A 25,110-nucleotide genomic window follows, 5' to 3' on the forward strand; every position below is an offset into this window, starting at 1 on the left:
CTTCTGTGTTTCAGGATCTATACTTCACCAATATAATTGGAGCAGATTTGGGATAAGGGTGTCCAGTTTGAGTTTGCTTGATCTAAAATCATGGAGACACCAAAATAAACATAAGGTAACTTTAAACGATCAGAGAATTCAAGAGAAGAAGTGAAGTAGGTCCAAGCCAAATCACTAGTATAGAAATAAACCATGCCACAGTCTGCCATGACACTGAATAAATGAATGAATTCCCCATTCTCATATTGTCCTTTCACAACAGAAAAAGCAAAAGTAACCGAAGTAGTCTCAGGAACTGAAGGCCGTTACTACCTCCACATTTTTTACTTTGTAGATATATTAATATTTATTTATGGTAGTGGACTCCTGGAAGAAGCGGAGATTGCTATTGTAAGCCTGTTATGAGGTATCTTGAACTTTTGGGTTAATATTTCTGTATGCACGCAAGCAGCAACAGGTTTTCTTTCCTTTGTTTCATTTAGTTCTGGTTTGATCTACAAAAAGCTCAGAAGTCAGGGTCAGAATGGTACTTCCCTGGCAATACTTTTTTTCTAAATTTTAATTTTGACATGTCATTCAGATAAAACTTCAAAGATGAAATTGCACGGAAACGTACGCTCTTAACTTTTCATCTTTTTGCAAATGGTATAAAAACAAGCTGAGAATTATTTAATGCATCGTATTTCAGAGATGGGTAGGAAGGGATTAAAGCACTTCAAGTAGTGAATGAGCCGTAACTATATTCTCTGCAGCTGTTCAGTTCACTCAGGATTGCACTAATGATTCAGTCACTAAGACTGACAGGTCAGTGGCAATCTGTAGAGAATTCCTCAAAAAGTAGTCACAATGTGGGTAGTCAGTGCAGGTATAACTGTGTTCTTTTCATCAACAGGGAATAGAATTTTGGTTTAGTACCATGAAGAAAATGTGAGACATCAACTGATGGGGAGTTGGGTTAGTAATGTAATAATCTCCATTTGTTCTAAATTATTTCTTTTCTGTCTATTCCTACTTTCTGCGTCCTAAAGAGTCTGAAGCAGGAATCAGGTTGGTCTTAATTTTGCAGTTACAAATACCTTATTAAACTGCAAGCCACCTTCTGACTACCTATTTCTCTTGTATTCCTGGGATGTTGCTCAGCTTAGTACCAAATTCTAACGGTATTTATGCATGCAAAGTTACTAAGCACAGCAAAGTCTATTTTTATTTATTATGTAAGCTCTCAAACTACATCAAGAGTATTTACTACATTTTTTTCCCATTTTCCAATTTCGTATTTCTCTCTTAGTGGAAGTGAGTTTCCTGAACACACAGTTTCATCCTGGTTCAAAGGTTCAGGCAAGTTTTAGAGCTAACGATATTATGGAGGAAGTTAAGCAGATTAATGACATCCTATGGAGCTAATGTATGAGCCGAGCAAAGTTAAAAGATTTTTCGCGTGCAAGGAGATATAGTGCTGTTAGTGGTATGTACGAGGGCTATGAATACAGCTGTGCACATTATTTACACTCATACTTAACCATTACCTGTTATAAGGATATATTCAACTGCATGTGCAAACTGTAACACTTCAGTTCCCACATGTGAAGAGTATGGGGAGCATTATTTTTCTGTGTTGACTGCTGGTGATGAAATTAATTTAAATAAAATTCTCTTGAATCTCAAGAAGTGAGGCAATATGATGACAGTTGGTCACATAGTTTTATATTCTTGAATTTTTCTTAAGAAGGACAGTAGAACATTCCCTCTGAGAAGGGGGAATGGAAATGTTTTATGTGCTTTTTTTTCAGTGCTGACCTGAAGAAAAAAAAAAAAAAAGAGAGAAAAACAAGCCTATGGTCAAATAATTATACCAGCAAATGTCTTCATTTGCACCTGAAGTGAAATGCTTCTACCAGATTTTGAAGACAGACAGATATCCATTTAAGAACTGGTAGAGAAATTCAATAATTTTCTAATTACTCTGTTGTAAAGCGTTGTCAGAGACCTAGTGGCTAAACAAGCAGAGCAGCTTTGGTAAATGTTTCAACTGAAATGTTGAAGTTTTTTACTCTGAAACAGTTATAAAACGAGAATCTGAAAAATTTCTGTCTCTCCAAGATTCAGCTGCTGTGTTTTAGCCTTTCCTTCGTGAAAATATTTGCTCACTCGCACCCCTCCCGCCAAAACCCAGGATAAAAGTATTCCGTACCCATAAATTTTTTTTCCTTTCATAGTTCAAGGTATGGCTTAAATGATGTCTTGGTGTCTTTTAGTCTCTTACTCTCTGGTTCTACAACTATGGCTTAGTAATTGTTGCTTCTCCCGATATTAAAACTTAACTCATTAAGACAGATTTTGAAATGTGTTGAAATGTTATAAAAGTATAGATTTGATAGAGTATTTTAATAATGTCTGTAGCATGTCTTGGACTTTTTCAGGTAAGAATGTAATTTTTTAAACACTCTAATTATACTCTACGCCTTAGTTCTTAGTGGTTTCTTTGGAGTCACCAGAATAAACTTGGTAAATAAGAAGAATTTTTTACAATAGGCTAAAAAAGCATAGCAGCATGATCGGGAAGGTTGCATTGCAGAATTATTTCCCCACTCCTTAAACACATCTATACACAGTCACTTCTCTGAAAAATGTGTAGTAGTTTGTAGTGACCACTTCGGACTCTTGTGAGCAATTCACTTGTAAGAGTGAATCAAGTGCCTCTCTGCCCATTCTCTGTCTGGCACACATCCTGCTTTTTTTGTTGTTGTGATTAGAAAGACACACTATTATTAAATACCAGTTATAGCATTTGGTCCAGTTTTCTGACATTCATTCACATATGAATGATGCTGTTGGGAATTTGTTGTGTAACCCTCATTATGCCTGCCAACCTTTTGTTCCAAACTCTTCTTAAGCACAAAACATGAAAATGCCCTTAGCTTTTTTTAATGTGTTCTTTTTCTCATGAGCTTTGTTCTTGGTTGAAACTGAGAAAACAAATGGCATTTGGGAACCTTAGGTTTTTATCTTTATTGGTATCTTTAGAGAGAGTATAACATTTCTCTCTCTTTGTTTTAAGCAATTGTTTTGGGTTTAATCATATTTTTGCTGTCTGCCACCGTTCATTTAAGTGAGCAGCTGAAAAGAAACAATCTACTCCTCCTTTCCACACCACTTTGGTAACGCCGACTAGAAATAGAGTAATTCTCCCACTTTCAAGGTGGTCTGTTTCATGTTAGTCTGTTCTTATGCTGCAATTGTTGTATTGTCTACTGGATAATAGAGCACTATGACAAACATGCCGCGTTTGGTTGCCTTTCATCTTCTCTCCTTTGGGAGAATCTTTTCAGTCTGGTAGAATTTTGTGTGTCCTTTGGATCAGCACTGGGGAACAATCATGGTTTTGTAATTCCAAAGATTATTATCCGTGGTATTCTTGCACTGTTTGTTGAAGAAACTGGAAAACATGTTTTGAATGAGATGGGACTGAGGAAGAAGAAAGGGCCATCCCATTCCAGAAAACCAGTTGAATACCACCCTGGAGAGTTGTTCTGAGAGATGCGAGGCAAGCCACTTAACCCAAACTTTTCTCAGACAACTTCATGGGTTGTGAGTCCAACTTGCAGTTGAAAGGCTGCATTTAGGCTGTGTAGCACCTTCACAGATGAATCTGAAGTCAGGAGCTGTGTGGTGAACATATGAAAGGCAATATGATGGTAAGTACTGTTAGGTATATTAAGTGGGGTAGCTGGAGCCTAGTATACACTTTTATTCTGCATCTCTGAGAAAATACCATCTTTTACCTAAGAAAGAAGTTTTGAAAATAAGTTAATTATACTTTTGAAGTACTCGCATCCTGTGTCAATGAAGACTGTAGGAGAGCCAATGAATAGGCTGATGATTCCCATTGGGAGCAAGGTTTCAGCTTTGTATAGTAAATAAAATCTAGGGCTATTCATTCAACCCCTTAGACAAAACACAACATTGAAGAGTTACTCACTGAGTGAATGTTGTCCATCTTCTGAACAGAACAAAGCCAGAATCTTTCAGGAAAAATATGTGAATATATTCCAAAAATGTAAATTCATAAAGCAGTTAAATTAAGGCTTATAGGCATTTCATGTTTTTAAGGGTTTGATCTGCAAACTTAATGTTCTTTTAGCACTGTGTGTTTCTGTGTTTAGTATAGGTACACATACATACACAGATTTGTTCCAGTTTGACAGTCCTTCACATGTTGTTTAGTGTGTTTGATTAGCATAATCACTGTGTCATTATTTCTCACTAGCCTTAGCATATGCAAATTCTTATCTTTTGACTGACAACCATTATTAGACAATCAGAGTATAAGGATTTGCATAATCTCTGTGTGGTTACAGTATTTCTGTGCGATACCACTGTGAATGCAAATCCTTTTGCTCTGACTGGTTTCTGTATATTCAAGCAGTTTGCCAGAAATACTGCTGCGGCCTCAGCATCTCATTGCCAAGTGGGAAAATATAAAAGAAAAAAATAACAAAAAAGAAAGCAAGAGAGAAATACTAGAGTCACATCAGAAGGTGACTAGACAATTGCTACAATTAAATAGCTCCATTAAAAAAGAGAAAAAAAATAAGATAAATCCTTATACTCTTATAAGACTTCAACAAGAGAATAAAAAGTTTACTTTGGAAATTCAATCTGAAGTACTGTTCAAGTTACATAAACCAGTTACATTGTTTGGGAAGTGACTACAGTTTTCTTTTTGATAGAGATCACTTTTGTAAAGAAAAGTAATTCTGTAAATATTGCACATTATTGTAGTCGTTGCAAGTATTTAATGTGAATTATTTTATATTTAACTAGGTTGAGTAATATTTCAGTTTTATGTACATGAAAAGCATCAGGTTAGTTCTACCCTGTTTCATTGATAAAAGCAGAAATGGTAGACACTAAGAAAAGATGTGTAATGCTGAGTTCAATTCACTGCATAATTATTCACCATAATTACTAGGGCAATACTGAATAAATTAGCTGTAAAAGGATAAACCATGCATGGTAGCACATCTAGAACATGTATTTTAACCATTTGACATCATATTGTTCTACTTCCACATGAAACAAAGTACTGTTGAACATTCTTTTTTTGTGTGTTTAATTATGCTTACTAAGCTCTTCCCATCATTCCTTTTGAATTGTGTTCTTTGGTTAGTTTGTAAGATTCTTATTCCCAGATTAACGTGATGTTGGAAAAAAAACCCTGGACTGCTAGCCCTAACAATGGGATGTATTTCTTATGGAAATACGGAACGTCAAATATACTTAGGATCAAACCACTGAGCTGTTGTTGAACTATTCTGTTTCTGACCTGAACACCAGTATATTAAGAATGTGTCAAGTAGATTGTAAGTTATAGGTCTGACATTTCTGGAAAGCATCAGACCTACTACATGTGCTGCACAGATTGGGGTTTTTTTAACATGCACAGTTAATAAATACTTTCAAGAGTTTTGAGATGGATGTGCACAAGCAGAAATGAACTGCAGTGTGTGACACCCAGTAGTTCCAATACTTGCTGGAAGTTTTAGACCTGTTGCACATGCTTTGTCCAGCTTGAATGCGCAGCTGCAGTAGGTGCCAAATATCTCCTGGAGAAGAAGGAGCTACCACTCAGCTCCTACTACTCAGCTGATCAATGTCCATAATATAGGCACTCCATACAGGCAATACAAGGCTGAATGTCCAGCAGTTCTCCAAAACATCAGAGTTTCTGCATAAGTAATAACAATGTAATGTGATATAATATGATATAGTATTACTGCATCTGTACAATTGACCAGCATGATTGCAGGGGAAATGTTTCTGCGTCCTTGATGTTACTGAGAGAGGATCTGCTCAGTTCTCAATTGGAAATAGTCAAATTATGCCCTGAGAAAATTTCTGTTTCAAAAAGTCCCCCAGCTATAAATGATAGTGGCTGTACATGATTGAGGAAGTTTCCTATAGCTTTTAGTAACTGCTCTTCCGGGTTTCTACTAGTATGTCACAATTATAATGCAGTAGGCAGTTTTATGTTTGAACGGTTTGGTGTTAAAACTGCATGCGTCATGCAGTTTTAAAAACGGATTCAGTTCACCAGTAAGTATAAACTGTGGAGCATATGACAACATTTTGTTCTTTTTTGCTTGGTAAGGCATTGTGTATGTGGTTGGTACAGGATTTACGCTGTTTCCAGTGCTCTTATTCATTTCACCATTTGTTGGAACATAAAAAAATGAATGAAATGAGCCCCTACTGAGTTATCTTTATTTCTTATCAACTTTACAATTAAGATGTTCACATAAGCCTCAACTTATACGTGGAAATATTAACACCTTGCCTGCAACTATAATAATATTGTTTGACTTTATTTTTGTACTCACAATTAAATGTGTTTGTAGAAGTGCAGGCCTATGATAAGAAACCGTACTCAGAATATCATTCCTTTAACGTTATTTTCATTGTAACATTTCATTGTCTTAGCATCTGGATTTTAAGAACTTGTGAGAGGTGTTGGTAGCTGTGTTACTGAATTCATTTGAGTAATGGAGGTCAGACTTTTGGTGAGTAATCTTTTTGTAAATTACCACTAAAGTGTTCTACAGCATTTTTTTCCTGAGAGCTTCAATGACCTGAGGTGTTTTTCTGCTCACTTAGTATAGGACTGTCATGGTTTAACCCCAGATGGCAGCTGAACACCACTCAGCCACACGGTCACTCCTCCTCCCTACCCTCTCTCCATCCACCAGTGGGATGGGGAGGAAAATCGGAAGAAAAGGTAAAGCTCTTGGGTTGACATAAAGACAGTTTAATAGGATAGAAAAGAAAGATCATGATGATGATAATAATAATAATAATATACAAAACAAGTGATGCACAGTGCAATTGCTCACCACCTGCTGACCAATACCCATCCCATTCCCAAGCAGTGATCCCACCCTCCGTCTGGGGTTAAACCACGACAAGGACCATAGTGATTTCAGTCAGTCTTTTGCAGGTAATTTGTTTGGTTTTGAGGTAAATATAGTTCTGTACTTCTTTGTCTGTTTTAGGGCTACTATATGTTCTGAACAGGCTCTGGGCATCCACATTATCATCATCCTTTGACCTGGATGCTTTTATTTATAGATATTAGTGCAATTCTATTAGTTTACTGCCAAACTCAAGCATTTGAAATGCTCATGTCATGCCCCTTGGTTTTAATATACAATTAAAAAAATAAAAATAACTCCTTTTGGTTTATATCCTTTTGCAATTTGAGCTTTTATGGATCAAACTTCCATGTTTTCCTTTGCTATCAGTTGTTGTTGTTTTTAAGTAAGGCACACTCTCATGCCTCTGGGATAAGAAGTCACGTAAAAAGGTCTAATAAAAATTATATATATTAAAAATTTGTTTAAATACAGGAAGAGCTATGTGTTTGAATTTCAGTTTCAGCATAAAAAAATTCTCCACCAAAAAAAAAAAAGAACACTTAGTAATTTTTGGTGGAAATTATGTAAGATTTACATTTCCAAACGAAAATTTCTCTGTAGATAAAATTTACCAGCCTGGGTTCTGCCTTCTGCAGATATTTAATGAAATTTAATGAGAGGGAGACTTGGCTACAGAAGGCCCTCAAGGACAGCAGCTATGGTGATTCTGGAAAAGTTGCCCAGGCAGGTAGGATAACACGGGATCTCCTGGGTCAACTTCTCGGTGATTTGGTGGCAGATGTTTCATCCATAAGAATTCATGCAACAGCCGTTCCTTTCATCTGCAGTCCACCAAAAAAAAAAAAAAAAAAAAAAAAAAGAGGTCTTTCATGCTTTTCATGCTCTATGGTAAGCACCAGAACAAAGAAGAACGCAGCTAAGGTCATTGATCTGATAACGTTGAATTTGAAACAAGCAAGCAAAACCACATGAAAGCGGTAAGGTCAAAGCTAAGAAAAGAGTATGGGGCCAACTTCTGCCATGCCCTTGCTTTAAGCCTGGGTTTTGCTGAAGTACAGTAAGGCCCTGAAAATCTTGGGGAAGGAATACAGTATTTGATCAAAGAAAGTAAATAATACCGTGTTGCCACAAATTTCAGCTTGAATAATTAAAACATAGATGATATTATTGCTGTGCATTTTATTTATTGAAAACAAAAGTTAGCTGAATAAAATATGAAACCTTTCATATTTATCTTCGTTGCCCAAACTAGCCGTTACCTTACAGTCTGCAATGAACCTTGAGCAATGTCCTACCCCTAGACTGACCGCAAGGAAAAGTGTGGCACAGCCTGTGTTACATAGTAAGATAGACCTAGTGCTGGAGAGCAGAAAAGCAAAAGGTAGTGGACAAGTCAAACACAGGGCAGCTCACCCTTTTTGTGTTGTAACTTATATTGGTGAGAGGAAGTAAAGGGTGATCTTGCAAACCACGCTCTCCTGCACGTTTTTGACAGCTGAATCACCATCTTTCATGTGAATTCCAAATCTCTCTGTCCTTCACTGTAAATGGCAGTAAATTAGGAAGAACTTCTTTCTTTAGAAGAAGTTCAAAATTTAGGAAGAAGTTCCTTACAATGAGGGTGGTGAGACACTGGAACAGGTTGCCCAGAGAGGTGGTGGAGGCCCCATCCCTGGAGACATTCAAGGCCAGGCTTGGTGAGGCTCTGAGCAACCTGATCTAGTTGAAGATGTCCCTGCTTACTGCAGGGACTAGATGACCTTTAAAGGTCCCTTCCAACCCAACACATTCTATGATTCTATGATAAATTAAATCAGTTGCATCTAAGAAATAAACTAAAAACCCAATGATAGTTATATAGCACTAGAAATGAGTAAAAAGCAGATTTTATGAAAGTATATCACGGTAACTTTTATTTTGAAAGCAAATACCATTTACATAAGTTGAAATACAGTTTATATGTGTAATTAGTAACATTCAATGAGCCTAGAAGTGCTTGGAGATTCGATTAAGTATCTCACCACTTGCTGATTATCTCAGCTACATGATATTATTTCCCTCTTTATACTTCCCTGCAATCCTTGCTCTCTATTTTCTGGCAATCAGCTGCCTCTCTCTGTTCCTCTGACTCTCAGCAGGGCTCCTCTCTGTCTTCCAGGGTCTGTGATATCCGAGTGCTTATCATGCTGCACCTAGGTATCCTGTTACCTCTCTCAAATTTCCTGCATAAAACTTCTAGAGGCTTATCTGGTGCTTTTAGGTGTTTATTTGAAAATTTATGTATTGGTGGTGTTTCCCAAATGAAATCTTCAGGAAAAAAATAATAATGTCAAATATCACTCCGGCAATTCTGCCCCTCCAGCTTTATTAGAATCTGGGGCTAAGTTTTGAAGTTTAATTCTGCTTTGCAGTATCAAAGAGCAATTGGCAGAGAAGAGATTCTTACTTTGAAGCAGCTTTTCTTAATCAACTTGGAGGCTATCCAGAACACTTCTTCATTTAGAGCCATAAACACAAATCATCCAGTTCACAATGAGGCCATGTAGCTGTATATCTAGAAGTCCACATCTTTAGAAAGAGAAAGGGAAGTGTGCAGATGGATTTCTGTATCGGCAGATGAAAAAGGGAAAATCTGTGGAGTGATTAGGAAAGAAACTCCACATTTTCCCGTGAGATCAAAATAAAATTAAATCCAAAATAGACCGACTATTCCACACCTTCATGATTTTTCTCAGTTCTACAATTTGTCTCATTCTCAATATGTGAGCATCAGTTCCCCCAGAATTCCAACCCCATTTGGAGCTAGAATTCTTACTGCAAAGATGGGCAAATCCAATGCAAAAAATCAGTTGGTCCATCTTGTGAACCATGGTGATACCTTTCATATAACCCTTAGAGAGCTTCTTTGTTGGCTTTCCTAACTTATGGCACTTGTGAGATAATGTGAAAGAGCTTAGCATGTTAACGCTGAAGGCTAAACTAATAGTATCTCACAGCTGTGGTTAACGGAAAGGCAAACAGTTATGCTGGATCAAAGAATGCACAATTTCGTGTTATCATGTGCTGACTTATTCATATATCTGAGCTTGAGGTTTCCCTAAGTATTTTAGACCTGCAGTGGCAAAAGGAACAGTGCCTAAATTTCTCCAAACTTCATCAGCAGCGCAACAGCATCAGTTAAGACCAGGTCATGCTTTAGTGTTGAAAATCACAGGATACAGGTTTATTGGTTCTGCTGGTATAAGAAGTAATCTCTTGGGTAGTGGAGCAGTTGAAAAAAGAAGAGCTGTTACTGTCTATTTACTTTCTTATGTGGTGGTGTTTTTTTCTGGTCTATACAATAGTATTTTGGGACCGTGGACTTTTTCAAGATCATGTTACTGAGTAAAAGGAGTGCCCCAGCACATGGTTTGATCACCACAGAGTAAAAGGAGTGCCCCAGCACATGGTTTGATCACCACAGAAAGTCTTACACAGGGTGCTGTAGTGTTTCAGAGCTTGATATACTCTCACCTTAGCCATCAGTGTTATTTTAGGGTTATGTTACAGTGGCACGCCTAGTTCCTAGGTAGCATTGGTGTTCTTCTGTGCTGACAGTTGCACAAATGTATGAGGTGTTTTACTGTCACATCAAATTGAAGAGGATGTTCAACCTGAGCATTTCTTCCAAACCTTTCTATAAAGCTCTGACGTTTACCTTGTTCTTTTTTTTTTTTTTTTTTACAAATCTGAATTTCTTTTCAACAGGAATTAGTTTAATGACCTATTTCATATCTGACACTGAACAGCTGTCAAGTGATGCAAAACTTCTGTAGTGATCTGTTCTGGATGCACTGCAATAGAAGCCATGACTGTCTGCCATTACATCTTCTATGAATAATTGATTAAGGAAAAGCTCTGATTCTTTATTTATCAAATAACGCTTTGCTAACAGACTAGAAAAAAGTGAATTGTGGGGACATGAGCACGGAAAAAGTTGGGTTTTTTCTCAAGACACGTACAAATTATGCTGTGTGAATACTGGTTGTCATCAAAGTTAGACAGTTAGTTGTATTGTGTGTCATAAAAGTCTGTGATTTTGTAACAATACAATTTAAAGATAAAAACTATCAGTGGCCTTACAAAGTTGCTGTAGAGCTATTCCTAGATTTTAAAAATAGCTAAATAGCTGTGAAATGCTTTTTGTGAAAAAGAAATATAAATATTTTTGACCAGTGAATTTGGGGAAGTTGATTTCAATCTGCCACATAAAAACAGTCTCTTGGGTAGCCTTATGGGTTGCTGACTTGCAGACACTGACAGATCGGCGTTCTGGTAGAGGCTAGTTCAGAATAATGCTTTTCATGAAAGGAAAAATTCATCCTTCAAATAGGGTTTATTCAAAATGATTTCTTCTAAACAGCTGTGAAAATAATCTTTGGAGGATTTGGATTTCTTGCAGGTTGTGTAGCAGTTGTTTTGTGGAAAAGATTGATTTATTAGTTCCTGGGAAATAATTATTTTTTTCATAATACTGAGCTATTCTGTTTTATTCTGGAATCATTTGTGTATAATATTCCTTCACATTTCCATTGATCGTTCTTTTAGTAATTTTATGTAAAATATTTTTGTTTCATTTAGTGCACTAGCTTTTGTATGATATCAAAAAACATAAATTGGTGTTTTGATAGGTGAACTTGTTCAACATTTACAGCTTTTATCTTTCTTCAGTAAAGGGAGATTGGCGCGTATAGAATTGAACTAAGGACGTGTATTTCAAGATACCTAATGACACTTTTCTTTGCTCCTCTTTGTAAAACTCTTTATTACCTCTTTGTAAAACTGTATGAAGAAGAAATACTTATTTTTGAAGAAAAATAATAGTTTTCTGTAGTGTGGGGTGTGGTATGGCATAATGCAGTAACTGTTTTGAGACTATAGATAACATAGCATACAGTGGAACGGCAAAAGCTTTTATTTTTCTTTTTATTCTCTCTTTACAGATGGACCCAATTCAAAAAGCTGTAATAAATCATACATTTGGGGTTCCTCTTCCTCATAGAAGAAAGCAAATCATATCATGCAACATTTGCCAGCTGAGATTTAATTCTGATGTAAGTCGATCATTTTGTATCAGATTAGAAATATGTACTTATCTTCTAGGATGTGCCGTAATTTGCATAAATTGAACCTAAATGAAATGTTGTGATTTCGGTTTGTGGCTCAGCAGATGAAAAGGCTGTAGGATGCTTCAAATAAACACAATTATTTGGTAGTGTTTATACACCCGGCCAGATTTTCCCTGCGGATATATTCCTGCAAGCTCATCAACTTCAGTTGTGCTGCACAGAGTGTAAATAGGAAAATGGATTGATCCATTACTGCTAATAAGGCTGAAATATTTGCTGGGTCCTAATTCTTCTACCAGTCCTGGTTATGTTTGCCTTCCTTTTCAGTCTGTAAATGTTACGAGTTATTCAGATATACTTCGAGTCCTTGTGGATCTACCTTCCTTTTTCTACCTTTACAATATCTCTAAAGCTCTAAAAAGAAAAAAAGCTCTAAAAAGAAAAAAAAAAAGCAGGTGATTTTTTTTTTTTTCAGTTGGCTTCTACCTACATCCTCTCACTTCTCCAGCAAGCTGAACTCTCTAATACACAGAGGAAACCTGTACCCCACAATTACCCAAGGAAGCTGTGCTGTGGTGCTTCTTGCCAAGGAGTATGTGTTCTGTCACAGAAAAGCCGCTTGGAATTTAACTCCTTTATTTCCTTCTCCAAGATCACTGCGTGTGCAGACAAAACCTGACATAGTACAACACAATTTATTCTGCTATTCTAGTCTCTCCAGGAAGTTTCTAGACATGGGCATTGCTGTTGGAAACTTACCTTCCCCTACCAAATGTCTTTCATTTACTACCGGTTTTACTAATTTAAATATGGATTTATTCTATCAGAATTTATTCTGTCAGAATAAAAATGTTTGAATTTAGAGTGAGGACTAACCCAAAAACATCCATGAGACATCCATGCTAGTCATATGAAGAAATGGAATAATTCTTGTGTGATGCTACTTCTTTGTAGGCAGTATTTATGTACGGTTTGTACCTATTTTTAGTTTATCGATTATTTATCAAAGCCACGAACTTGTCAAAAACTTAAATTGAACCTTGAAACATTCTTCTAAGGATCGGCCACCTAGGGGTTAAAAATAATGCAGGTCTTTTCATTCCCCTTAGCTTTTTATTCCTTAGAAATAATTTTAACAAGATCTTAATTTCCAGACCAGTCAGCATCATGTACTTACTATCACTGATGACTCCAGATTTTCTAGTTCATGGACTGAATGGACACCTTCCTCTTATAACATTGACAGTGGTGCAAGGAAGGGTTAGACATTCTCTGGGCCTCTCGTGTCCCTCACAGATAAAAATAGAAGAGTCAAATTAGGCTCTTTCAATTAGAAGCCAGATGCTAGAATTAGGACTGTAGATACTGAGCCATTCATGGGGAGGGGACGACAGAGACTTCTGGGCCACAGTGCATGCCACTGACTAAGCAGCCCAGCTAATCACTCATAATTTTCATCTTTGTCTTGGGGAAAAAGCACGTCACACGGAATCATACATAGTATATAGCTGCATGAGAAGTCAAGCACCTCGGTGTTACATACTAAAGTGAAACACCTCCTTTCACAGAGGGTATACCGTTTGTTAGTCTGCAAGAAGATCTAGACAAAAGAAAGGATGAATACATCATTAAAATGACTCAGTCATTAGCAGATACACAACTTGGATTGATACACGGGATGGAAAATTTTCCAGCTGACAGGAGCTAGGCATTTTCCAGAATAAAATGTTTGAAATAAAAATTCCTCTACACAGAAGCAAACAAGATATCAGTGGACACTAATACTTCTTATGCGTGGGACTGGTATGCTCCCATACTTTTCTGCTGCTCTTAGAAAGGATTCCAAAGAAGAGAGGGGGAAGAAGCAGTGGCCATTTTCAGAGTCATCTACAGTGCTCAAAAAGCTGGTTTCAGAAGAAATCTATTCATTTAGACTGTTCGCAGCAAACTCTTGGAAGAAAAGGTTTCAAGCAGATATTTAGTTGTCTCTTGACACCTTCAAGGTGACACACCTTCATAGACTTGAACTCCAATTTGCCAACACTGTTCAGTAGAACGTTGTTCTAATGCTCCCCTCTCTCAAAGCAGATCAATACCATTAACTTTTTGGAATGGGGAGACCTTCTTACTGAGTATCTTTCACTTTCCACTTTTAATATTCACCTAATTTTTAAAGCAAACCCAGTGTTTCTGATTGATGGAGAGATTACTATCCAAAAGCTGCCCATTGATTAACATGGGATGATATCTCTCTCCCTTTTCCCTACCACACAGAAGAGATTTAAGGGTATCTTTTTGATAGTCTCTTCTCATTCCAGTGCATATAGTTATTACTCCTGAAAATCACAAAGCGCTCTGCTGAGGCTTTTTGAGAAATAGTAAGTGGTCAGACTTCCACTGCAGTTTAGAAATGTGTTTCTGCAATGTGAGGGCAATAGGCAGAGCTAAGTTCCTCCGTTCCTTGGGTAGTTCTGTATGTCCAACAGTTTTTGAAGCAAAAATGCGCTAAACTAAAGATTTAATGTTGAGACTTAAAGGAAAGCTTGCTCTGAAGAAAAAGACCTATTAGCTATCGTTTTTTGATAACTCTACTGTATGAATGGCAAGCACACACATTGTAATTTTTTCTTTTATTATTATGAAAAAGTTTCATTTACTGAATGTTCCTACCTTTCATTTTCATCATATTTTGTTGAACATGATTTAAAACCATAACAACAGTAAATAGCTTTTCTGTTCAGAAACCTAGGGCTTTGTGGCTTCTCTGCCAATACGTCTTTATTTTTAGATGCCAGAGATAGGGCTTATCAGACAGTAATGATTAGAAATTCCATTTACCTACTGCACGACAATATTATGAAAATGTTTACAATAAAACTGGTCTGTGAAATTTTTCATTTTTGCAGAGAACACAGAATTTTCTCCCCTTTGATACAGATTTCTTTCAGAGCAGAAGAGCTTTTTTTTCTGGTTACACGGTATCAAAATTACATTCCAAAGAAAAATGAGAAAAGGCAGTACAATAGTCTAAAATCGTTTAGCTTCTTTCTAAAGGAGTTATCTATAAATCTTCATGACAGCTGTGTGTTCAGTATTTCTTTTTAAAATAAATCTTCTCATACAAGGGAAGGGAGGAATGAGCAAGTAACCAAAGCCTCTCCATGCTGAGAAAAAAACATTAGAACAGCAGAGGTAGGTTCTGTGGAGTCTGTTTCAAGCAGTGAATCTTTTTTTTTTTTCTGGTTTTTTTTTTTTTTGCATTGAGAGAGATCTATCTGTAACATTTACATTCACATTGTTCATCCAATACAGGGCAAAACATTTAAGTATGTGCTTAGTTGCAAGTCTGTGAGTTGCCATTTAGACTTTGGCAGCTGCTGAGAGCTATTGCACCAGTTCAGAAGAACTGTTAAATGCATACTTTGTAGTAAACATTAAACATCTGCTAAAAGCACCCTGTAAAATGAAGTCCAGCTGGCTTCAGTAGGACAACTCATGTGCCTATAGATAGCTGTAGGAGTAAATTCTCTGATAACATGTCCAATCACTAAAAAAAAAAACCACAACCAAACCAAACTAAACCAAAAAACCCAAACAAACGGAATCACGGAATCACGGAATCTTCAGAGTTGGAAGGGACCTCTAGAGATCATCTAGTCCAACTCCCCTGCTAGAGCAGGATTGCCTAAACCACATCCCTCAGGGCTGCATCCAGGCGGGTCTTGAAAATCTCCAGAGAAGGGGACTCCACAACCTCCCTGGGCAGCCTGTTCCAGTGCTCTGTCACCCTCACTGTAAAGAAGTTTTTCCGTGTATTTGAACGGAACTTCCTATGTTCTAGCTTGTGCCCATTGCCCCTTGTCCTGTCGCTGGGAACCATTGAAAACAGCCTGGCTCCGTCCTCCTTAAACCCACCCTTTAGGTACTTGTAAACATTAATCAGGTCCCCCCTCAACCTTCTCTTCTCCAGGCTAAAGAGTCCCAGCTCTTTCAGCCTTTCCTCATAAGGGAGGTGCTCCAGTCCCATAATCATCTTGGTTGCCCTACGCTGGACTCACTTCAGTAGTTCCCTGTCCCTCTTGAACTGGGGAGCCCAAAACTGGACACAGTACTCCAGTTGTGGCCTCACCAGGGCAGAGTAGAGGGGGAGAATGACCTCCCTCGACCTACTGGCCACAGTCTTCCCTATGCAGCCCAGGATGCCATTGGCCTTCTTGGCGACAAGGGCACACTGCTGGCTCATGGATAATTTGCTGTCTACCAGGACCCCCAGGTCCTTCTCCTCAGAGCTGCTTCCCAGCATGTCCGCCCCTAACATATACTGGTGTTTGGCATTCTTCCTTCCCAGGTGCAGGACCCTACACTTGCTTTTGTTGAACCTCATTAGGTTCTTCTCTGCCCAGCTCTCCAGCCTGTCCAGGTCACGCTGGATGGCAGCACGGCCCTCTGGAGTGTCAGCCACCCCTCCCAGCTTGGTATCATCAGCAAACTTGCTGAGGATACACTCTGTCCCCTCATCTAGGTCATTAATGAATATATTGAACAAAATTGGTCCAAGTATTGACCCCTGAGGGACACCACTCGTTACAGGCCTCCAACTGGACTCTGTGCCGCTGATCACAACCCTCTGAGTTCTGTCACTCAGCCAGCTCTCGATCCACCTCACTGTCACCTCGTCTAGCCCATACTTCCTCAGCTTCCTAATGAGGATGTTATGGGAGACAGTGTCAAAAGCCTTGCTAAGGTCAAGGTAGATGACATCTACGGCTCTCTCCTCATCCAGCCAACCCGTTATAACATCATAGAAAGCTATCAGATTGGTCAGGCATGATTTGCCCTTGGTAAATCCATGCTGACCACTTCCAATAACTTCCTGTTCCTCTATGTGTTTGGAGACGACATCCAGAATGAGTTGCTCCATTACCTTCCCAGGGACAGAGGTGAGACTAACCGGCCTGTAGTTCCCTGGGTCCTCCTTCTTGCCTTTTTTGAAGATTGGAGTGACGTTAGCCTTCCTCCAGTCCTCAGGCACCTCTCCTGTTCCCCATGACTTTTCAAAGACGATGGAGAGTGGTCTAGCGATAACATCTGCCAGCTCTCTCAGCACTCGCGGGTGCATCCCGTCAGGGCCCATGGATTTATGAATGTCCAGCTTGGGTTTTTTTTCCAACCCAATGGTTTGGAAAAAAAGAACTTACTAAATTTTCCTCATGTTTTTGATCACCTGTCTTGACTTTTTGGTTTCACACATTTCCAATTTCATCAACTGATCAAGGCAGTGACAGTGTCTGTTAACAAGGTCAATTCTTGCAAAGGGATTCTCTCTTTCTCTTCCCTCTCATTTAATGCAGATGTCTGAGTGATAATCCAGCTTGCCGTTAGAGAAAGGTTGGGCAGTGTTTTTATGTACTCACAGGACTTAAATTCCATTATGATACATTGTAAAAATATTTCCAAATATGTTAGCCAGAAATTATTGTTTGACTTAAATAGCAACAGTAGTAATATTCTCCTGAAAGTCATGAACTGAATGCTCATTGTGGAGTCCTTATTTGTTGTGGTTTTACCTTGGTTTTCTCCATCTTTATAAAGAAAAGGTATCGATACATAGTTCAACGGTATGAAGTTGTCAGGATTCAAAAAGTGTCGTTCCAATAAAATAATAGTGAAGGATTTTTTTAGAGGATAAGGATGCACTATAGCTCCACAGGATTTTACTATGGTTCTAACTTTCATGGGGAAAGAAGCAGGACCAGAGGACATGTATCCCATTTAGGTTATGCTTGGAACCTAGAACAAATGACTAAAGTATCAATTTGTAAGCACCTAAGGAATAATAAGGTGAGAAGAAACAGCCAACATGAATTTGTCAGGAACAAATCATGTCAAACCAATCTGATTTTCTTCTTTGACAGGGTAATTGGTCTAATGGATAATGGGGAATAAATAGATGTGATATATTTTGGCTTCAATAAGGGTTGATGCAGTCCTATGTGACAGTCTTGTAAAGTAAGTAGGTGAACATGGTCCAGGTGAAATTGTTAAAAGTTGGTTGCACAACAGATTGAAAAACTGTACTGAGAGTAGTTGCTGATGGTTTCCTGTCAAAACAAAAGATCACTACAAGTCAGGATCTGCAGGAGTCTGTTCTGTGCTTGCTGCTACTCTAAATTTTCATTAGCAATGTGCCTGACACAATAGAAAGTACATACACCAGGTTTGTGGATGACACCTAGATGGAGGGTGGCAGGCACTTGATGGAAAGTGGCAAGTTCAGGATTGCAGTCCAAAATTATCTTCACCAGCTGGAGAAAATAGTCTGGAATTCTGACAAGTGCAGTAAATAAAAGCACAAACTATTGAGCTTAGACTGGAAAAATTAAACGTACAAGTAGTAAAATGAGAAATGTCTGGCAAAACGGGCAAAAAGAAATTATAGTGAATCACAATCCAAATATACATTAACAGTTGCTAATGGGGGAAGAAAAAAACAAAACACCCAACTAATTCTATGATAATGTTTTTTCCCCCCAAAATTGTTACATTTATCAATAGACAGGTAAGTATTCCACAGTATTTGAAATTGGCAATGCCTCAGGTGAAGAATTATTTACAGCAGTGGTTATCACACTTTAACAAAAGCATAATTAGTAGCAGAATTTAGAAGACATCCACTAGTATGACAAGATGTAAAAAAACTTTATTAGGGAAAGTAGAAAGAACTGGATAGATAGTGTATGAAAGGGGGTTAATAAGAGAACAGTGACTAATTGATATTTGCGTTCCTTGGTTTTGATAGAAGAATAAATTTGATTAATTCTTCAGATTAATTTGATTCAATAAATTTTTTGTTGGAATATTTGGTGAAACAATTCCAGCTCTAACGGTAGTGAAGTTCTGGAAGGAAACACATAGGGACATTTGTGGCCTCCCTGTTGGCAGAGGGGCTTAACAAATTAGACACCTGTTTCTGAGAATGGACAGGAAACGCTGAATGTAGCTTCAGAGCTGAGAGAGAGATTACGTGACCTCCTGCTCAACTAACTTACAAACCTGTTTCCATGGTATGGAAGAGGTAATAGAGATTTCATTTCTTCTCCTTGCCAAGTGATGATCACACCTGGCCTGTGGCCTCTGTTTGCAGAGAGAGGGACTTTCAAAAGTTGATCCATTAAGAACCAGGAAAGGCTGATACAGCTAACTGCTTGAAGTTATTTAGCATTTCACCCTTCTGATTTCAACTTTCAGAGATACGCTTAAATGGTATTCGAAGCCACATGTACTATTTGCCTCAGTCGCTGTTCTGTGTGTGGCTATAACCACATGTTCTTATTCTTTGCATGTTTCATTGTGCCTCCAATTGTGGGTTAGATTTAGATTTCCAATTAACCTTTCTTTAGATTTAGAACCCTTCTTTGGTATAAAAGCAACAATTTCTGCTTGAATTGTAATGCACGGCTTCCTTAATCAAAGTCACTTGTTGCAGGTATTGCCAGCCATCAAGCACATTTATCTATTACCTCAGGACAAATTGACTTCTGGTCGTTCCAAACTGATGCATCTGCGTTCAGTGAGATCATCAGCCTGATTCTTTGAGGAGAGTCTCTTGAGCAAGCGTTTACAGATGCTCAGCATCCCCTTAAACTCAGTGTTACTCTGTGAGGGTATAGCATTAATTGCAGCACTTATACCTCACCCAGAATAAAACTTCACCCAGAGTTAACTTAATTTTATTTATATATAAAATTATTTATATATATATATAATTTATATAGGTATATAACTTCATATATCTATGTATATATGCTACTTCTTTCTAATAATGCACCATCTTTCCTGTACTGTGGAGTTGAGCATAAGGAGAGAAACAAGTGCTGATTTCAATTGTGGAATTGCACATGCCATTCATTTGAGATCAGAATGTGAGTCAGAATGGAAATACACTCATAGGTCGACACTTTTCCAGAGATACTGGTTTGTAGTATTCACTGGAAAAAGTAGCAATTAATCACAGAAGGTGATTAGTGCAGAGGTTTCTATGGGATATCTGGCATTTGTGTCAACACATTATGGAAACCCTAAAGAATTGCTAAAAAAATAATTCAAGATATGTGATTTTTTGGCATGCCAAAAGTCTAACCAAATAGCAAACAATATTTTGCAGTTACATTGCATACATGACTAATTTGAAAACAACCTAGTATTTTTTTTGCCCAGTTGGATATTGAGTGGAGTCTGCTTTTATAGGCCTAGCCTGCACATTTTAGAAGCATTACCTCCTCTTTCCACTTTTAAAGGCTGCAATATGAGTTGCAGTCAGGTCCTGTGCAGGTCTGGTCTTCCCCATACTAGAGAATTCAAACTTCCTTTTTTTGACTGGGTGCTGTATTTTGAAAGAAAATAATCTTAATTTTTTATTTCAATCTCGTCTTCTGTTAGATGTTGTTTCATTCTGAGATGGTTCTGAGTAACCTTTTTCGTGTAGGAAATAAGTAACTCAGTTTATAAATTACGAAATCCAGAATACTCTGTTGAACAACAGTCATGAATTTTCACAAAATCTGTAGTTTCTTAAAGCATTTCTAAAATGCTTAGTACAAAGTATAAATAATTTCCTTTTGTTGTATTAAGTATTTTTCCCGTAATCTTCACCTTCTGTGCAAAACTTTTGTGCACCTATAAAACCTAGGAGCAGAAATTATTAATATCTGACACAGCACCTTGTTGTTTAGCTTCTGAGTACTTTTGGAGGTGTTGAACTGAGTCCCTTGATTGATAACCTAAGGGTGTAGGTATTTCCTTGCCTCTTAAGCATTGCCCACAATCCAAACATTTGGGTGGTGTAAGTGGTCTCTCAGTCGTTCACGAGCTATGGAGCTCTCTACGTTAACTCTTCACTAATCCTTGTACCTCTCTCCTCTCTTGTAGTGAAAGTAATCTATTCTGTCTAGAAAATCTGTACTGTTGCAGAACATGGACCAGCCCAGAGGTATCGGGCTCGTAGAGGCATTGCCTGATGACAAAAAAGAAGTAGGAAAGAAGGAAAGTTTCAAGTTATTGATCTTTAAGAACGCGTGCTCTTAATATCAGCTGGTTACTTGGTCTGTTGCCTTTGGAGAGAGATTGAGTGCCTTGGTGTCCACTGCATTCACAATTTATTCTAAAAATTCACTCTCCGGCCACGTTCAGCAGTGGTAGTTGAAGAGAGAGTGTCTAAATCAACCATGGGAACAGGCTGCCCAGGAAAGTGGTTGAGTCACCATCACTAGAGGTATTTAAAAGATGTGTAGATATGGCGCTCAGGGACATGGGTTAGTTAGTGGTAACCTAACACTTGGTAGCGTTAGGTTAACAGTTGGACTCAATCTTAAGGGTCTTTTTCAACCTAAATGATTCTGTTCCGTAAATCCAGGAGCAAGCAAAGTCTAATGCTTCCCAGCTACCTGGTCCCTGCACAAGCAGAGGTTATGGAGAAATGTCTAACATCTGCATCAACTGAACACCACAGTCAGTATAAGAACACGATCCTGGAGGGATTAAAACATTCAGCTTATCAGCAGTTGTTGCTGTGTTAGGACTTAAAAAAATTATGCAAACCAGACTTGTTTTTATTCACCTTTGTCAACTCTTGCTTCCTACCTCTGCTCATCCTACCAGGTTATTTCATTTTCAAAGCACTCACTTTTTCTGATAAAGCAAGCCAATTGTGCAGAAGGTTTGACATCTCTTGAAAATTACTTGAGTTTGCTAGAAATGGTCTGTGAATAGGCAATGGCTCTCTCTGATAGTCCCATTTATAATTTGCAGAAGATTAATGACCAGTATTCTGGCTGTGGAATATGGAGACAAATTGGTTTAAAAGGTTTCTGCTTCTGGCACCAAAGTGAATGGTTGCAGTATTTGCCCTTTTGGGCCCAACTTTTAACTTCTGCTTGGGCGTAGATGATTTCAGAACTGCAAAGAGCAGAAGAAGAAGCAGAGAAAGGCAGAGGTGAGAGTAATTAATAAGAGAGAAAGTCTGAAATAAATGTAACCTCCCTCCTGTGTTTAAACACATCTATGCTTGTTACTGTCAGAAATTTTCCTTCTCTCGGAAATTATTAAATTAGAATATAAGAATGTACCAGAAAACATGATATTGGTGGGCGGAAAGCAGACCTAAATGGTCTGATAGGCCATAAATTTTCCAAAATCTCCTTTCAGTGTCAGGAGAGTGCTTAATGTGGATTATCTGTCAGTCACTAAGATAACTTCCAGGCAAATTACATATTTATTTCCAGTGGTTTTAATGAATCGGGTCCTGTAGCTACATTCCTAAGGTTACAATAATGTCAGAAAGATTTTGTGCCTGGTGAAGAGTTGGGGGAACATGAGAATTAAATTTAAATGCTAAAGTTGGGTAAGTATTGGCTAATTGGAGTTTCTTTGAAGTCTGTGGCTGGAATTGCGGGAATGAAGACAACGCTTAGTTAGTATTTTTGAACTGTATATTGAAAAATACCATTTGGTATTGGTAAGACAGGGAAAAATACAGACAGTGTAAAGGGGCCGGGGGTGGGGCGTGGGAAGAAAGAATTCGCTCTTCCAGTTCTCTCGTGTTCCATTCATGGAAAATACTGCCCATTTCAACTGCAAGGAGAGAAACCTCTGCTTTATCACTTCTTGCCAAACACTTATTTGTGTTTGAGACATTTTTTCCTGTCAGCTTCCTCAGTCAACGTGGGAAGTAAATCAGTCAACTCTAATAAACAACTGAAATTTATGAACGACGGTGATGGGGACTCTTTACAGAAACCACTTTCCATAAGCGAGTCATCACCTAAAAGGAAAGATAAATTGTAAACTCTTTGCTGTGCAATCTTCATCTAGCTTTGCTTGGTCTGTGGTAACTTCTTCCTTATAAATTTATTTTAAAAAATAAGAATTTATGCAGTAGAGAATCTGAGATTCTGGATTATTAATAATAGGTGCAGGTAACAAATGTGACTATAAAAACAGAAAAATATTGTCTGCTTTCAGTCACCAATCAGTGACTCCTCCTGGCTCACTTTCTTAGGCACTGATAAGGACATAAAGCAGAACTGGGAGAAGATAAACAGGCAGGGATATATGTCAAAGTCTGGTCCACAGAAAGAGCAGATAGTGACGAAAATGTGGCGTTTTATGTGATGTAGCAAGATCTCCATCAAAATGAGTCAAATGATGTACAGTGTATTTTTTCTCAAAAAAAAAAAAACCCTAATCCTAATTTATTCTAAAAATGCATTAAAAGTAAAGTTGCTCTTTTACTTGGCTTTGGTTGATTATACCCTATTCCAACAGCCATAAAATCTTTTCAAATGATCTCTGGACACTTTTTTTTTTTTTTTCTCTTTATGGTCAGTAAAATTGTACTCCCTGGGGTACCTTTGATATATTCTTCTTCACTGTATCTGTGCAGCCACCTCTTGTACAAAACATAATGTTTTCTTTTGTGAAAATTACTGTTAAACGTAACTGCCCCTGATGTAAACAAATTCCACTTCAGAACCTCCAGGCCTGACTTTTTCAGCTTCTTGGTTCTTTTATGACTCCTCACATGTCTTTTACAGTCTCTGGAGATATTGCTATTCCGTGTACTTACTCACATCACAGCTAACAGCTGGGAGTCTGATCCTCTGAAGGAGTGGAAGTGCAACCCAGTATCTACTTTTAAAAGCTTTATATTGGAATAAAAAAGCACCTATTTGAACTATACCTTTGAGGGTGTATTGCCCCCACTCATGTGCATTTTCTTTTTTAATCTCAATTGAAAATGAAGTCTTTAAAGGTTTAAAATGGCCAAAGGGGACTGACTTCTTTTCAGGAAAGAATCCAATATGGCACTTACACCTGACTCCCCCGTGGCCTTTAAAAGCGTGATTATGAATTCAAAACACGTATTTAAACCGAGGCAATGCTCCGCTGGCAGACCATAGAGGTACTCCCATATATATAATTGTTTGATGACTTGATCTCAAACTGTGATTTTAAAAATACAGGGGTTTATTCTGTTTGGGGTTTATATAGGTCTCATTGTATTGTGGTGGAATAACTGTAGATAGAGATGCATAGTAAACGTACTGAATTCGTTTATGTTAGCTCTTTTTGGATGGGCATAAATGTTTCTTTTTATTCTTTAGAAAGGAGATTTTAGAAGGTGGTTTCTGAACAGGTTTTATCCTTTCCTCAGCATAGCCTATTTTCTCTGCATCAGTGGACTTGTCATGATAATCAACTTTTTTGTCCCAACCGTCAATCACTCCTGATTACAGCTGGGGAGAAGTTCTGTTCTGTTGATCAGCCCATCAGTGCACATAATGTTACACCTGGAGACAAGTGAAAATCATCCCTCGATGGGAGAATCACTTGCCTTCAAGGCTTTTGTCTGAAGTATTTTAATTTACATTTAGAGTCTTGTTGCAATTGTCAGTGCTTGCTTTGATTTTATTATTTCTTTGACAAAAATAAGTTCAGTTGATCTTTTCCTACATGATTAGAAGAAGAATGCTTTTCCATTTCAAATAACATCTTATGTTGTAACTTTTTCACTTCATTGTACAAATATTGCAATAATTATCACTATATAAATTAAAAATTATATGGTTATGTTGTACTTCAATAGGAGGAACCCAGTATATGCTAGCCCAGAATTTTTGCAAAAGCTATTTTGTTAGCTTTTAATCAGATAATTGGCTAGGGTAATATTTATCTTTAGTATTCAATTTGTATGAAGTGGCTGTGTTACAAACTTAATAGCAATGAAATCATTAAAAATTAAAAGCATCTTTTCTTTCTTTAAAGAAATATGCCTTATATTGTGATCATTACTGAATAACACACTTCTGAAAATAGTGGCATTTTATATATCTAAAGCCAAGCATTTTTCCTTCCTTGTGATAAAGGTATTTTTCAGTTTTCACAAGAATGATGAAACTTCAGCTTGAGTACATACTGTAAATTTTGCTAATAACTTAAGCACGACTTTTAATTAGCTGTCCGAATAACCAGATGTAGTTTAATTGTACCGTTCTTTTTCCTCCCACAGTCAC

General features: G+C 37.7%; 1 protein-coding gene across 3 annotated transcripts in view; it reads left to right on the forward strand.

The window, feature by feature from the left end:
* ZNF385D (zinc finger protein 385D) overlaps positions 1-25,110 on the forward strand; it is a 443,449-nt gene that overhangs the window by 329,338 nt on the left and 89,001 nt on the right. For 2 of the 3 annotated variants that reach the window (XM_054189915.1, XM_054189917.1), the window contains 2 exons: positions 11,915-12,025; positions 12,516-12,632. In XM_054189915.1, coding sequence (XP_054045890.1) covers positions 11,915-12,025; positions 12,516-12,632 — 228 coding nt within the window. The remainder of the gene's footprint in view (positions 1-11,914; positions 12,026-12,515; positions 12,633-25,110) is intronic. The other variant, XM_054189916.1, reaches the window with a different exon arrangement.

This window comes from Rissa tridactyla, chromosome 2 (genome assembly GCF_028500815.1).
Source record: "Rissa tridactyla isolate bRisTri1 chromosome 2, bRisTri1.patW.cur.20221130, whole genome shotgun sequence".
Classification (NCBI taxonomy): domain Eukaryota; kingdom Metazoa; phylum Chordata; class Aves; order Charadriiformes; family Laridae; genus Rissa; species Rissa tridactyla.